The 13,053-nt window shown below is 43.9% G+C and overlaps 1 protein-coding gene across 2 annotated transcripts in view; it reads right to left on the reverse strand.

Moving 5' to 3' along the window:
* LOC103191386 (AP-1 complex subunit gamma-1) overlaps positions 1 to 12,724 on the reverse strand; it is a 44,366-nt gene extending 31,642 nt beyond the window's left edge. For both annotated transcript variants that reach the window (XM_007912388.2, XM_007912381.2), the window contains exons 1-4: positions 12,672 to 12,724; positions 1,533 to 1,737; positions 1,009 to 1,133; positions 378 to 519 (exon numbers count right to left, since the gene is read on the reverse strand). In XM_007912388.2, the coding sequence (XP_007910579.2) occupies positions 378 to 519; positions 1,009 to 1,133; positions 1,533 to 1,733 (468 nt within the window). In that variant the 5' untranslated portion in view covers positions 1,734 to 1,737; positions 12,672 to 12,724. The remainder of the gene's footprint in view (positions 1 to 377; positions 520 to 1,008; positions 1,134 to 1,532; positions 1,738 to 12,671) is intronic.
* Positions 12,725 to 13,053: the final 329 nt, after the last annotated feature.

A 13,053-nucleotide genomic window follows, 5' to 3' on the forward strand; every position in this document is an offset into this window, starting at 1 on the left:
TTTGTGTTCGACTTTTGACTAGAGCTCTCTCCCTCTCTCTTTCAGATGTTTTTCAAAGTGCTTTCTGATTCCTGGTTTTATTTTTCATTTGAATTCTAAGTATTTTTTTCAACAAAAAATGCTGAATATTTAGCATTACGTAATAGTATTTAGTATTTACATAAATTTCATGCAAATCTTATGACCTCTTAAATAAAATGCAGCAGTTTTCACAATGGTGTGGATTTAATCAGCAGATAGCGATGTCAAACAGGCAGCTACTGTTGTAGTTTGCTCCACATCACACTGAATTATGCCAGAAAAAAAAAGTTATTTTGGCAGAACATCAATGTTAGGTGTTAGCTCTGAATGTTATGAAAGGTCATGTTGCATCTCACCTTTTTACGGATGTAAGAGTTAGAGTTTTTGAGCAGTTTCTCCACCTCTCCTGCCAGATCTCTGCACATGTCTGATGAACCCATGCAACCGAGAGTGCACAGAGCCAGCCCTTGGACAAACTGCGTGCTGTGGCTCAAGTCACTAAGAAGGAACAAAACAGTTGGCTTCAGTATAAAGTGCCTTCACCTCCTAACTTTCTCAATGGTGCAACTGAGAGTGAAACCACTCTGTGATTGCATTCGCAAGGGTAAACCAGCAACACAAAATATTGGAGGGCAGGCACGCCATCACATCACAACCCGAGCTTGCTGGACAATAATCCCCCACAATAAAAATACTCATTCACCTCCAGGCTGGTTGTGGAACTTTGCTGTGTGCAAAATTCCTGCCGTACTTGTTTACAAAAAGAATCACTACACTTGACAGTAATTACTGAGAAGCCCTTTGAGACAGTCAGATTCTATAGGCTTTATAATAATCCAATGTCTTTCTTCCTGATAAAATTTTAATTGATAAAAATGTTCCTTGTAATCTACACGTTTATTTTTGCCAAAAAATGTGCCGCATCTTGGCATTTTTCCCACTACTTTTTAATGGGGCTAATTCAGGTTAAAAAACAGAAATACCTACTTCTTAAGGCAGTTTGTCATCAGTAGATGGACATCTTGTCTCTCGTCCAGCAGCAGCATAGCTCCAAGGTAACCGATCCGCTTATCTGTGAACCTCTGAGACGCTATTAACTTTAAACATTCAAGCTGTGCAAAAAAACATTAAAAATAGAGTCAGACGTACAAGCATTAAAATCTAATTAGATAACCTTGCAGAATGTTTAATTACGAGCAATATTTTTCTCCAAAACATTCTAGCACCTGTCACAGTATATGATTAAGTGGCTAAATTATTTATTTTTTTGAAGGGATTATTGCACCCGGAAAAATGATTCGCCAATCGACTAATAAACGGGTTAGTACGTTCTGCAGGGTAAACAGAGGTGTGTGGAGTAAGGAAATGGGCCCAACGTTTCGCCCTGCCTGGGAATCAAACCCAGGTCTTCTTGCTTACTCAGCGAGTGCTCTAACCTCTAAGCTAAGCACTCTTGACTTTGTTGGGGGTGGGAATAAATCAGTCTTCAGGAAGGAGACCCCCAAGTGTACCTGTCCAAAGTGTGCTGGGTAGCCAAGCATGTGCATATAGATGAGCTTTGCTACATTTCGGCAGCGGTATGTGTTATCTTCCTCACGGAAGGATGACCTGATGAGCGCACACTCTTTCTGAATGACATCCCGTTCTTCTGCTTGCGTTCTGGCCGCACGGATTGTGCGAATCAGCTCTCGCAATCGGACAGGAGCTGGCATCTTGCTGCAAGACAGACAAATGGGTTATCAGCATAGATCACTTGGAAACAAAGGGTAGAACCTCAACTCAGTACAAAATGGGCCCTCATTAAATGGCTAGTCAGACCTGCCTTTTCTGTATTGCAGGTTTGGAGAGCATGATTAGTGAAGACATCATTACTTCCAGTCAGCCTCATTTGTTACCATCATGAGCAGCACTCCCTTATTCACTTAAGCAAATAAACATGCCATGGGAGATGAATTCTATTTACAATACAATATTAGTCAGTGTTCCCTCCTGTACAGGAAGCAGTAAAAACCAAAACAACAACAACTTGCATTTATATAGCGCTGTTCACACAGAGTGTTTAACAATGGTGGAGCCCAAACACAAAAAAAATCAATATGACGAAATATTACAGGTTCTGAGATTGAACATGAAAGGAGTATTTTTTTCGGTCTGCCGGGTGTGTGACACACGCAGAAACCCATCACCGTGATCAGTCAGATGTCTGACACACACACACAAACACGGAACCCGAGACCATGATCAGCCGGGTGTCTGACATGCAGAAACCCATCACTGTGAAACAGCCGGGCGTCTGACACATGCTGAAACCTATCACCATTGCTTAAGAGTCTCCAAACCCAACTGAGAATTCCCTACGTATCACCTATACATGGAAATTCCAGAGACAGATTGTTGGAATGGAACGCGCGCACTCTCTCTCCCTGGAGGGATGCATCCTGCTTACCTGATTCCGGAGAGTATTAGGCGCAGGTTGGCGAGAGTCAAGGCTTGGGGGAGCTCAGAGTATGCGTTGGGGTAACTGCTGGAGTCTAACCAGCTAAAACCACATAGTTTGCTCATTGACAGCGCTGTCTGGCGAGCTTCCCGCTGCTTTGAACAACCTCCCTTCGCTCCTGGGTCAACTGTCTGGCAGGGTTTCTGAGCTGGCTCCGTGGGCTTTGCACTATTTGTTTGTGCACACACAACACTCAGAAAGAGACACACAATGTGTCAGGAGTTTGAAAAATAATAATCACAAACATTAAAGAAAACTGTATTAACATTCCACTGATGTCCTATTGGGTTAAAGTATTAAGTTGTACAGATCAGAAGGTCACAGATTGGAGTGCTGGTCTGTTCTGTGTTAATAGATCTCAGCTCAGAGTAGTCATGGGAAGTGGGGGGAACCTCTGTTGGAAAGTGATGAGGCCATGTAGAACTTGAGAAAGTTCAGGCGTAATGGCTCTCCATGGCTGAATACCTTGCTGAGATTGCTTTAAGCTCACTTATGAAAAACAGCTAGAAATGCCTTGGGAACCATTCCCAAACATAATAATAATCCTTGCAATTGATATAGTGCCTAATCGGGTCATCTCCTTATCCGAACCCCCAGCTCAGATGCAAATCTTTTGACTGTCCAGGGACGAGGGATGTCCTCCTGATGTGAAAGAGTTCCATGCATCCCACCTACACTGGCAAATTCCTGTGTATCGGAATGGAATGCGCATCTCTCCCTTCCAAGGTGCACTGAAAGGTGCACGCGTGTGTGGGTGCCGGGCGGGAACAACACCGGCTTTCACTGTGGATTATTCTTCCTATCCCCACATCCGCCCTGCCGGCCGATTAACACTCATTTCGAGGCTCAATATAGTACCAATGGCACTATAGGTTAACTGAAACCTGTGAAATTATAACCGAGTGGGAGTACTTACAATGAACCCATAACCTCTACTTCTCAAAAGATATCTGCATAGTTGATAAAATGAAATGCTCAAGTACCCTCTGTCAGTCAATGTCATATTATGCAGTATAAACTATAGTTTCTCTTTATAAAATACTATGCTTTGGCATTTTGCCTAAGATCACTTCTGGGCATCTGCCATGCGCCGTATTCTTCCTTTTCCCACTGTTAAATGATTGAGATATGTGTTTTGCATAAATGGCGCGCTGTAAATGTGTGTTGTTTAGGAAAGTGTACTGATAAAATAAATGACACTGGGTTAAAATTTCTACAAATTCTTATGCTAGACTAGACTGCACTTTGAAGAAGAAATTGATCTCAACCAGGATTGACAGTTGATATTGTTTGTAGACATTTTCTGTATTTTAACATAGAATCAGAGTTGCAGCAAAGAAACTCAGTATCCTCAACGTGCACTGAAACGCAACATATTTGAGCCAATGCAGCATGATTCAAATACGCACGATTTTCCAGCATCACGAGGACTGTACTCGATTATCTACTTCCAGTAATGTGCGCAAATTGCAGTACCGTTAAACAAGAATTGTGCCTGGATCAGACAAAGGTTAAAGATACGTCATACTCTTTCTTCCCAAATATCAACTGGCCCCTGAAACTAACATACTGTAAACCACTTGTTTTCTCTGATGTGGCTGACAAAGAGAGTCTTAAAATCCAAAGAATACCGTCATTCTTAATCTGATCTTATTTCGCGGAACCAGAAAACTGCAAATATTAAAGAAGTACAATTAAAAGTGAGCAACTGACTTACGTCTCAGTTCCCACTTTTTGAACCCACATTCGAGCTGAGTTTGCTGATCTCAGGCAGAATGGTGTCCTGGCCAATGAGACACCCACCCACATAAATTAGTTACTTACTTCATGGCTGTTTGCGCGGCACTGCGACATGCAAATTGGTTACTACATTTGGCTACAAATACACCGTCACAACACTTCACAGCAATTACCTGCGCAGCTCTTTCAGAGATGTTTTGATGTTAGCCACTATATCAAAATGCAAAAGACGTGTGCACGCATGGGCGTGCAAATATGTATGGACAGTCAAAAACAAAGATTGACTGTAAGTTCTTGAAATGTGTAAGCTTTCTTAAAGTTTTAAAATAAAATTGCGTTTGAGAGTCTTTCTCGTACTGAAGTACTGAAGACACCAATATGAAAGCGCTGTACGACAAAGTGGAGAATACATTGAACTACTAGAATTCTCAAAGAGCTTCACAGAATATACTGCAAAATGAATTGACTGTATATTTTGTGGGCAAAACCTGGCACAGCAGCCATAGGAAATGTTGTTTATACAACAACAACAAATTGCAACAACAAATTACATTTGTATAGTGCCTTTCATGTCAGGAGGACATCCCAAGGCGCTGGTCATACAGCAAAGGACAGACAATCACCGATATTCCACAGTACAAATTTTTGGTAATGTACACTTTTGCGCACTTACTAGTTTCCATGGAAGTAAAGCAGTACTCAGCATGCTCCCATAAGACTGTTGAAACATGCGCTGTAGCTTATGGTGATTGTTGCTCAGCGGGATCCAGCCTCGCTTCTACTGAAGAAAATCTCGACATCAATACAGTATGTCACAACGCCATGAATGACTGAGACAATGCTATTTTCTGCTCAGTTATACACATAGGATTTAAACAATTCATCTTACACAGATGACTGGTACAGTAAAACTGCACAGAGCTGCAGGAGTTTTGGTCTTAGGGAGCTACACAATAGCAGGTCCTACAGAAAAATAATCTTAATTGGGGGAGGGGGTCTCGATCATTACGGGAGCCACATTATAAGCCTGCCACTTTGACAACAACAACAGCAACAACAACAAATTACAATTGTATAGCGCCTTTTACGTTGGGAGGACGTCCCAAGGAGCTAATTTCACCACAGGATATCTTGTGCACAACAGTGAATTTTGAATTAATTCAGGAAGTCCACATGGGGAATAACCCTGAAACTTCCTTCCTGACATAAACTGTTCATCGGAATTTCCTCTAAACTGATGTGTAGTAATATTAAACCAGCCATTTATATTTGCGAGAAATAATCACCAGCTATTTTCCCTGTAAATTGAGGGTACTGTAAAACTGGTGCTCAGTTCAATTCATTCTGGGGGTTTTGGTAGGAAGTAATTTAAGTGGAATTATTTGACAATGTCATTAGGATCATCAGTGTGTTCTTTCCTGAAAACATTGACTCTTGTTGGGTGACGCCCCTCAGGCGCTGACTAGAATCCAGCACATCACTCATTTGGCCATTCTTCGTGAGTCAGCTTGGAATACAAGGCTAAGAAAGCAATTTCAGCGGCTCTTCAGTGTTGAAAGGAGATGGCTCACGGATGTATAAGATTTGTAGTGGAATTGAGAAAGTAAACCCAAACGATACTTTCGGACGCACTGACTACTCCAGGCACAGATTCAGCTTACAACAGTCAATTTCAGTTCAGACAACAGAAATTATTTATTTCCGCAGAGTAATTAATAACTGGAACAACTTAGTTTATAAAGGGTGGTTGAGGACAGGTCACTGGACATTTTGAGACGTCTCAAAGCGCTTCACAGAATATACTGTGAAGTTGATTGGCTGTATTTTGTGGGCGATTGCGCACAGCAGTGTCCCACAAATAGTCGACTAACAACCGGGTTCCTACTTATTGCTAGGTAAGCAAGCGTGTTCTGCAATGAAGAGATGAAGTGGACTGAAGGGGCCTTCTTCACCTGACCCGACTATACAAGATGGGAGTGAATTGTGCACTCCCCAGGCACATACATGTAGTTTACCAATTGAGAGCAAGAACAAACAGTATGCATGGCCCCACACGCCCAATTCACTTTGGAATAAGTAAAATGCTTGAGATTCTACGCAACTCCCAGCAGTGAGTTCCATTCTAGCCCCAGGAAGGAATCTGCAGCTAAATCTGATTTACACAACTGCAAAACGCTTGTAATTCATACAAAATGACTTTCAAATTGTTGTCGCACAGCAACACTGAACAACAGCAAGATTGCAATTGTATGGCACCTTTCACGTCATGAAGACGTCCCAAGACTTTGGACAGTCAGTATTTTGGACCCAAGCTGGGGGTCGGGACTGGGAGGATGGGGGAAGCAGGGTGATCGAAAGCAGGTCGAAGAGGAGGGTCTTGAGATGGGTCTTGAAGGAGGCAAGGGAGGGGGAGAGGCGGAGCGACTGCGGGATGGAGTACCAGAGGATGGGGGCAGAGTGGACGACGAGGAGGCAGAGGAAGCCCTGGTCGCTGATGGATACAATGTCATTTGTCACTTTGACCAGGGCTGTTTCTGTGCTGTGGGTGGCACGGAAACCCAACTGGAGAGGTGCATGAAGTGAGTGGCGGGAGAGGAAGGAGCGAAGCTGGGAATCGATGACTCGTTCCAGGACCTTGAAGAAAGGGAGGTTGGAGATAGGGCAGTAGTTTGAGAGCAAGAATGGGTCCAGGGAGAGTTTTTTTTAAAAGGATAGGAGTGATTACAGCTGTTTTTAAATGGATGGGAACAGTGGACAGGGAGAGTTTATGATGTCTGTGAGTAGAGGACAAGGAGCTGGAGGTGGGAAGTAAGGAGAGGGGTAGGAATAGGGTTGAGAGAGCAAGTGGTCAGTTTCATGCGGGTTATAGTGGTGGTGAGAAGAGTGGGAGACAGGTTCGAAGGTGCGGAGGGAGGGGTTAGTAGATGGAAGGGCAGAGACAGCTGAGCGGATTCCCTCAACTTTGGATTTGAGGAACTCTAGCATCGCTCGCAGTTGGCATTGGAGGTGAGGATGGGCGAGGCGTGAGGGGATGGACGGAGGAGTCGATTTGTGATAGAAAAGAGGAGCCTGGGTTTGTCCTTGGGCCCCAAGATTGTCTTGGGGTAGAACGACGATTTAGTGGCGGCGAGGACGGAGCAGTAAGATTTAAAAAGTCCAGTCAGATCTGCCGATAGACCGTTACGTTCGATTTAAGCCAGGAGCGTTCAGCAACACGCACCTGTGTTTTAAGGGAGCAGAGGTGGCTGCTGTACCATGGTGACTTTCGTGAGTAAAAATGCTACAGGCGCATGAAATCTTAACAAGATGTTTTGAATTGAATTTTCACTTTTATTATCGTTGCACAACTAAGCCCCTGGAGTGAGTAAACTACTAAACATCAATCAGGACTGTGACATTTAGAATATGCATTTAACCCATAACTAGTTAGAAATATTCAAATACGGGATCTGCTTTAAAATAAAAATATATAATTATATATTTAAAAAAAAGGGAAGTTGCAAGTCTCTTTTCTCCCATTCTGTTCTGAAGGTACTGAAGTCCTTTATGCTTTTTCTGGGGTGGGGTGGCTATGGCATAGATGCGCCCTAACAGTGAATAAACACATCACTGAAATATGATGCAAAAAGATTGCAACGGGATATAGATAGGCTAGGGGAGTGGGCGAGTAGGTGGCAGATGGAATTTAATGTGGGGAAGTGTGCAGTTATTCACCTAGGTAGCAAAAATAGAAAAACAGATCATTTTCTAGAGCGGGAGAGATTAGATAGTGTTAGTGTTCAGAGGGATTTGGGTGTCCTTGTACACCAGTCTCAAAAAGTTAGTTTGCAGGTTCAGCAGCAACTAGGAAGGCGAACGGCATGTTAGTGTTCATTGCAAAAGGTTTAGAGTACAAGAGTAGGGAAGTCTTGATGCAACTCTATAGGGCCTTGGTGAGACCGCACCGAGAGTACTGTGTGCAGTTTTGGTCTCCTTATTTAAAAAAGGACATACTTGCCCTAGAAGGGGTGCAGCGTAGATTCACTCGGTTAGTTCCCGGGATGAGGGGACTGACCTATGAGGATAGGCTGAATAAACTGGGGCTGTATTCTCTAGAGTACAGAAGAATTAGGGGAGATCTTATTGAAACTTATAAGGTTCTTAAAGGGCTGATGAAGTAGACACTGAGGGACTGTTTCTCCTGGTAGGAGAATCTATAACCAGTGGTCACAGTCTTAAAATTAAGAGTCAGCCTTTTAGAACAGAGTTGAGGAAACATTTCTTCACTCAAAGTGTATTGAATTTATGGAATTCACTTCCCCAGAAGGCTGTAGATGCTCAGTCCTTGAACACCTTCAAGGCTGAGACAGATAGATTTTAAAAAATAGAGGGATTAGGGGATATGGGGAATAGGCAGGTAATTAGAGTTAGGTCAGAAGATCAGCCATGATCTTATCGAATGGCGGGGCAGGCTCAAGGGGCCGAATGGTCTACTCCTGCTCCTAATTCTTATGTTCTTAGAAGGGCAGTGGAGGCAGGGCGGGGGAGAAATCGCTTCTTAGCTCTATCCTAATTTCACCCATTGTCTACATATGCACACATCCAACAAAGGTCTTTGGATACCAACCAGGAAACCTGGTTGATTTTTGCCTAAGCTCCCTGGGGTATATACACAAGTCAGCCGGAGTGCTGACGTGGCATAGATCAGCCAACTCAGTAAAGGATTCATACTTGGGATCTTCCCTCAGATCAGCTCATCTACTTGCTGAAACATCAGGAATACATTTTATCTTTAAGATTAAGCATGATTCAAAAGTTGCAAACATATTCTCGGAATCATCAACAAGTTAACTTCTGCCAATATTTGGTGACATCTTGATTTAGATGGAAGTACAAATGTTCTAACTTAACCACATAACTTTGCTTTCAAAAAATGTTTTGCAATGATTAATTTGGGACTAGTTTATCAGAAGTGTATTCAATAAGACTTCCATGGCTAAATGTGGGGATGTTCCCTAGTTTTAAACCAAGAAAGGCATTTTGCGGGGGAAACAATATAATAATAAATAATAATCCTTGCATTTGATATAGCGCTTTTCACATTTTCTAGATGTGAATATACTGTAAAGTGAATTGACTGTATAATTGTGGGCAAAACGCGGCAGCCAATTGCGCACAGCAGTCGTGCACAAACAGTCGTAGAGTTGACGTGACCAATTTAACTTTTTTTTCTTGAGGGATTATTATTAGGCGTGTGGAGTAAAGAAACCTGCCGGGGATCGAACACAGGTCTCTTGCTTGCAAGGTGAGCGCTCTAACCACTGAGCTCCGGAACTCCCATTATTTATTTGTTAATATCATTAACAACTAAATGATGGCTTTCATAAAACCCAGAATTGAGTCAGCGTCTCCTATTAGATTCAAGCCTGAGCTAAGGTAACTTCATCTGAATATGAATGGAAACCCCTGCTCTAGAAATATTCAACTGTGCATTACAATCAATCCTACCATTATCTGACACCGACGTTCCACACAGGTTCCTGGGTGTAGCTCTGGAATGTAACCTTGCTTGATTCTCTCTTCCATTGCCCAGGGGCGTTGGGGCTTATTATAGCACAACTGCTGGCAAATACCTCTATTATTTAATTACACTGGATAATTATTTTAAGCACCCATCATGGAGTTAAATTCTTTGTATTTTTCTCACCCCTCCCCACCGAAACTAATTCATATTGGTCGACAGGTACCAATCTCTGACTGATATATTTCTCAAATGTGTCTACACTAATGTCGGCATCACTCCACCTGCCCAAATTGGAGTGCAGAGGTCAATTGTAGTTTCCCTACCATTAATCTACTGAGATCAACTAACTAAGCACAGATAGCCTCAAATCTGAGCACTTCTGCTCTGCATGGTTGCATTATGCACTTGTTTTTATAAAATTGCATCTTGAAAAGTTCCAGAAATATTTTAATTCTGCAGGGCTTCCCATCCTTCTTCAGGTATGTAACCAATTAAAGTAAAGTTCAAAATTGGGGTTTAGTGTTCCTCCCCATTCCCCTATATTCCTCAGAGAATCAATTGTTGAGAATCAATTAGAAGCACTCTGACCTCTGAGTCAAAACATGTAGGTTCAACAACCGCATCTGAACTTTGAGCTGAGTCGAGGCTGATAATCCAGTGCAACTCTGTGGGAACACTGCATTGTCGGACTTACTGTCCTTCAGGTATGATTTGAAACCAAGGACTCGCTGCCAGTTCAGGTGTATAAATATCCTAAGGTACTCATCAGAGTTATAAGGGAGTTTCTTCTAGTGTCGAGAGCAACACTTCATGACTGTTTGTGGAATATTACTTACGCAAATTGGCTACTACCTTATAAAGTCACTACATTCTTCACAAAATCCGGTGAAGCAACTTGAGATGTTGCAATGACGTGAGAAGATGCAAGGATTATTATTTTTCCATTCTTCTTGCAAAACATTTCCACTTTATGCTTAAAATGGGCAAGCATATCTGCAAAAGCTATTGCTTTAAATAAGGAAAAGCTTGCGAAGGCAGCTGAGTTAGAGGTACTCAAGTCCCCTTATTATTGCAGAAATATATACAATACTTGTATAGGGGAGGATGGAAACAAACATACAGCATATTTCATAATGCACTTGTCAGCTTCAGGAAAAATCTAAACTTAAGTAGCAAGTTTATCATGGGGCACATTGCCAGTGCTGGATAAATATATCCAATCTAACAGCATATTTGCAAGCCCTGGAAAATTAATTTCTTGTACTTTCACTTGAGAATTTTAATGCTGTGTCTGAAAATTAACTCAGGCTAATCTATTACAAAAAAACAACCTTCCAAGAGTCATGAGTCGGTGTTAATCCTCAGAAATGCCAACAAAGGATTGTAATTCTCTTCGAGCAGTCACATGATCCCATTAGCAGCACTCAATCCACACCAGGACGTTGTAAACCTTCATTGCACAATGAATTTTCACATTCTCTTAGAAATAAACCTATTCACGATACCAAGAACAGCCAACCATACAGGAGTTCAAGGCTGGGACCTGCTATTGTGATTCACATGACATTTAGCACTTAAACTACCCTTTTACCATTGAAATGTACCCACAGGTACTTTCTGACTCTATCTGACTTCCACGAGGTACATTTTCTCTCTGGAATTTCAAATTACTACTCTGTAAAGTACACACTCACTGACCAGAACATGCAATTTCGGTCAGGGTGATCGAAGGCACAGTCGAAGAGGAGGGGCTTGAGATGGGTCTTGAAGGAGGCAAGGGAGGGGCAAGGCGGAGGGACTACTGAATGGAGTTCCAGAGGTTGGGGGCAGAGTGGCAGAAGGTCCGCCCGCAATAGTGGGCATATAACATACCTGCATGAACCCCGCTTTGGAGGTTGTTCCTTGCAGGAACTCACGACAAACTACCACAGAACCCCATGTACATCTGATATCCACCCTTAACCATCTATTGCTCCACACACATTCTCCACATCCTTTCCCGATCGCAATCTAAGACCGGGCGGTGCAACATTTTGGCTGCTGAGGGACAGATAACTGGATTGCATGGGCCACACATAAACAATATGTCTGCATTTCCCTTCCAGAAACATTACCCATAGGAGTCATATAGATTCATATCTTAAAAAAAACAATAATTTACTCGGCGAAAGAAGACCGAGGTCCATCTATTTCGCCTTCCACCATCCTGGCACTCGCATGTCGTGTCCCGAAGTATACACTGCATCCCGAGGCACTAATTCCTAACAGAGATCCATCCGATGCATTCTTCGAAAGAATCTATCTCATGATAAGATGACAGCCGTATGTGATGGCGTGCGCCCGCGGATCGGTGCGTTGAAGGAGATTAAGTCGTCCACCCCTCCGCCTTTGCATATCATGCAACCAGAAGCTCATTGATCGAAATGCACAGTGTAATAATAAGGATTATTATTATTATTATTATTAATCAACAGAAGTGGACGCGTATTTTATGCAACTGAAAATGATCTGCAACTCCTGCCCGGGGAGCCAAGGATTTCTGGCTACGGCCAGTGGGGGGGGGGGGGGGTAGAGCATAAAATTTGCAAATGGCAGGAGGGTTCACTCCCCACATCTCCCCCCCCCCACCCCCTCGCTGTGTGGCCTGGCCGGATGGCAAGGCGCCTGGGCTTTGGCAGGTGAGCGACAGTAGAGGCCCAGTGGCTCCCTCTGCACCTGTCACTCGGGAGTCTGGGAGCGAGTCAGAGAGAGAGAGAGAGGGGCCGCGGTGCAGCTCTTCGCCTCATGAAGACCCCCTTCGAGGATTTTTTTTTTTTTTTTGAGTCCCACGAAACGGTCAGAGGCCGACCCCTGGGGTGTTAAGGGACCGGTCTCGGCGGGGCGGCGGTTGTTGTCAGCCCCGACACTCACCGTTACCGCAGCGCGACCGGCAGCAGCCACTCCAGCGTCCGCCTCCAGCCGAAAGATGGCGGCCGTGTGGAGGGCGTACGGGCCTCTCTGCGCGTGCGTGGCCCGCGCGGCGCCTTCTGGGACCTGCGGTTTTTTTCAAAGGGGGCCGGCGGGGTCGGACCGCTGCGCCCGGGGCCCGGCTCGTGACCCGTCGGACTACAATGCCCGGCGTGCCTCGCGGCGCGCCTGCCACTCGCCTCCTCGCCCTGTCCTGCCGAGCGCGGCGCACGCCGGGAAGTGTAGTTCTGAGCCCCAGCAACCCAAGGACCTGAGCATCAATGCACACTTCATGCATGACACAGGGAATGTGGGACCAGCCCAGCAATGCACCAAAATGGACTGC

The sequence above is a fragment of the Callorhinchus milii genome, unplaced genomic scaffold (genome assembly GCF_018977255.1).
Source record: "Callorhinchus milii isolate IMCB2004 unplaced genomic scaffold, IMCB_Cmil_1.0 Scaffold18, whole genome shotgun sequence".
Taxonomy (NCBI): Eukaryota; Metazoa; Chordata; class Chondrichthyes; order Chimaeriformes; family Callorhinchidae; genus Callorhinchus; species Callorhinchus milii.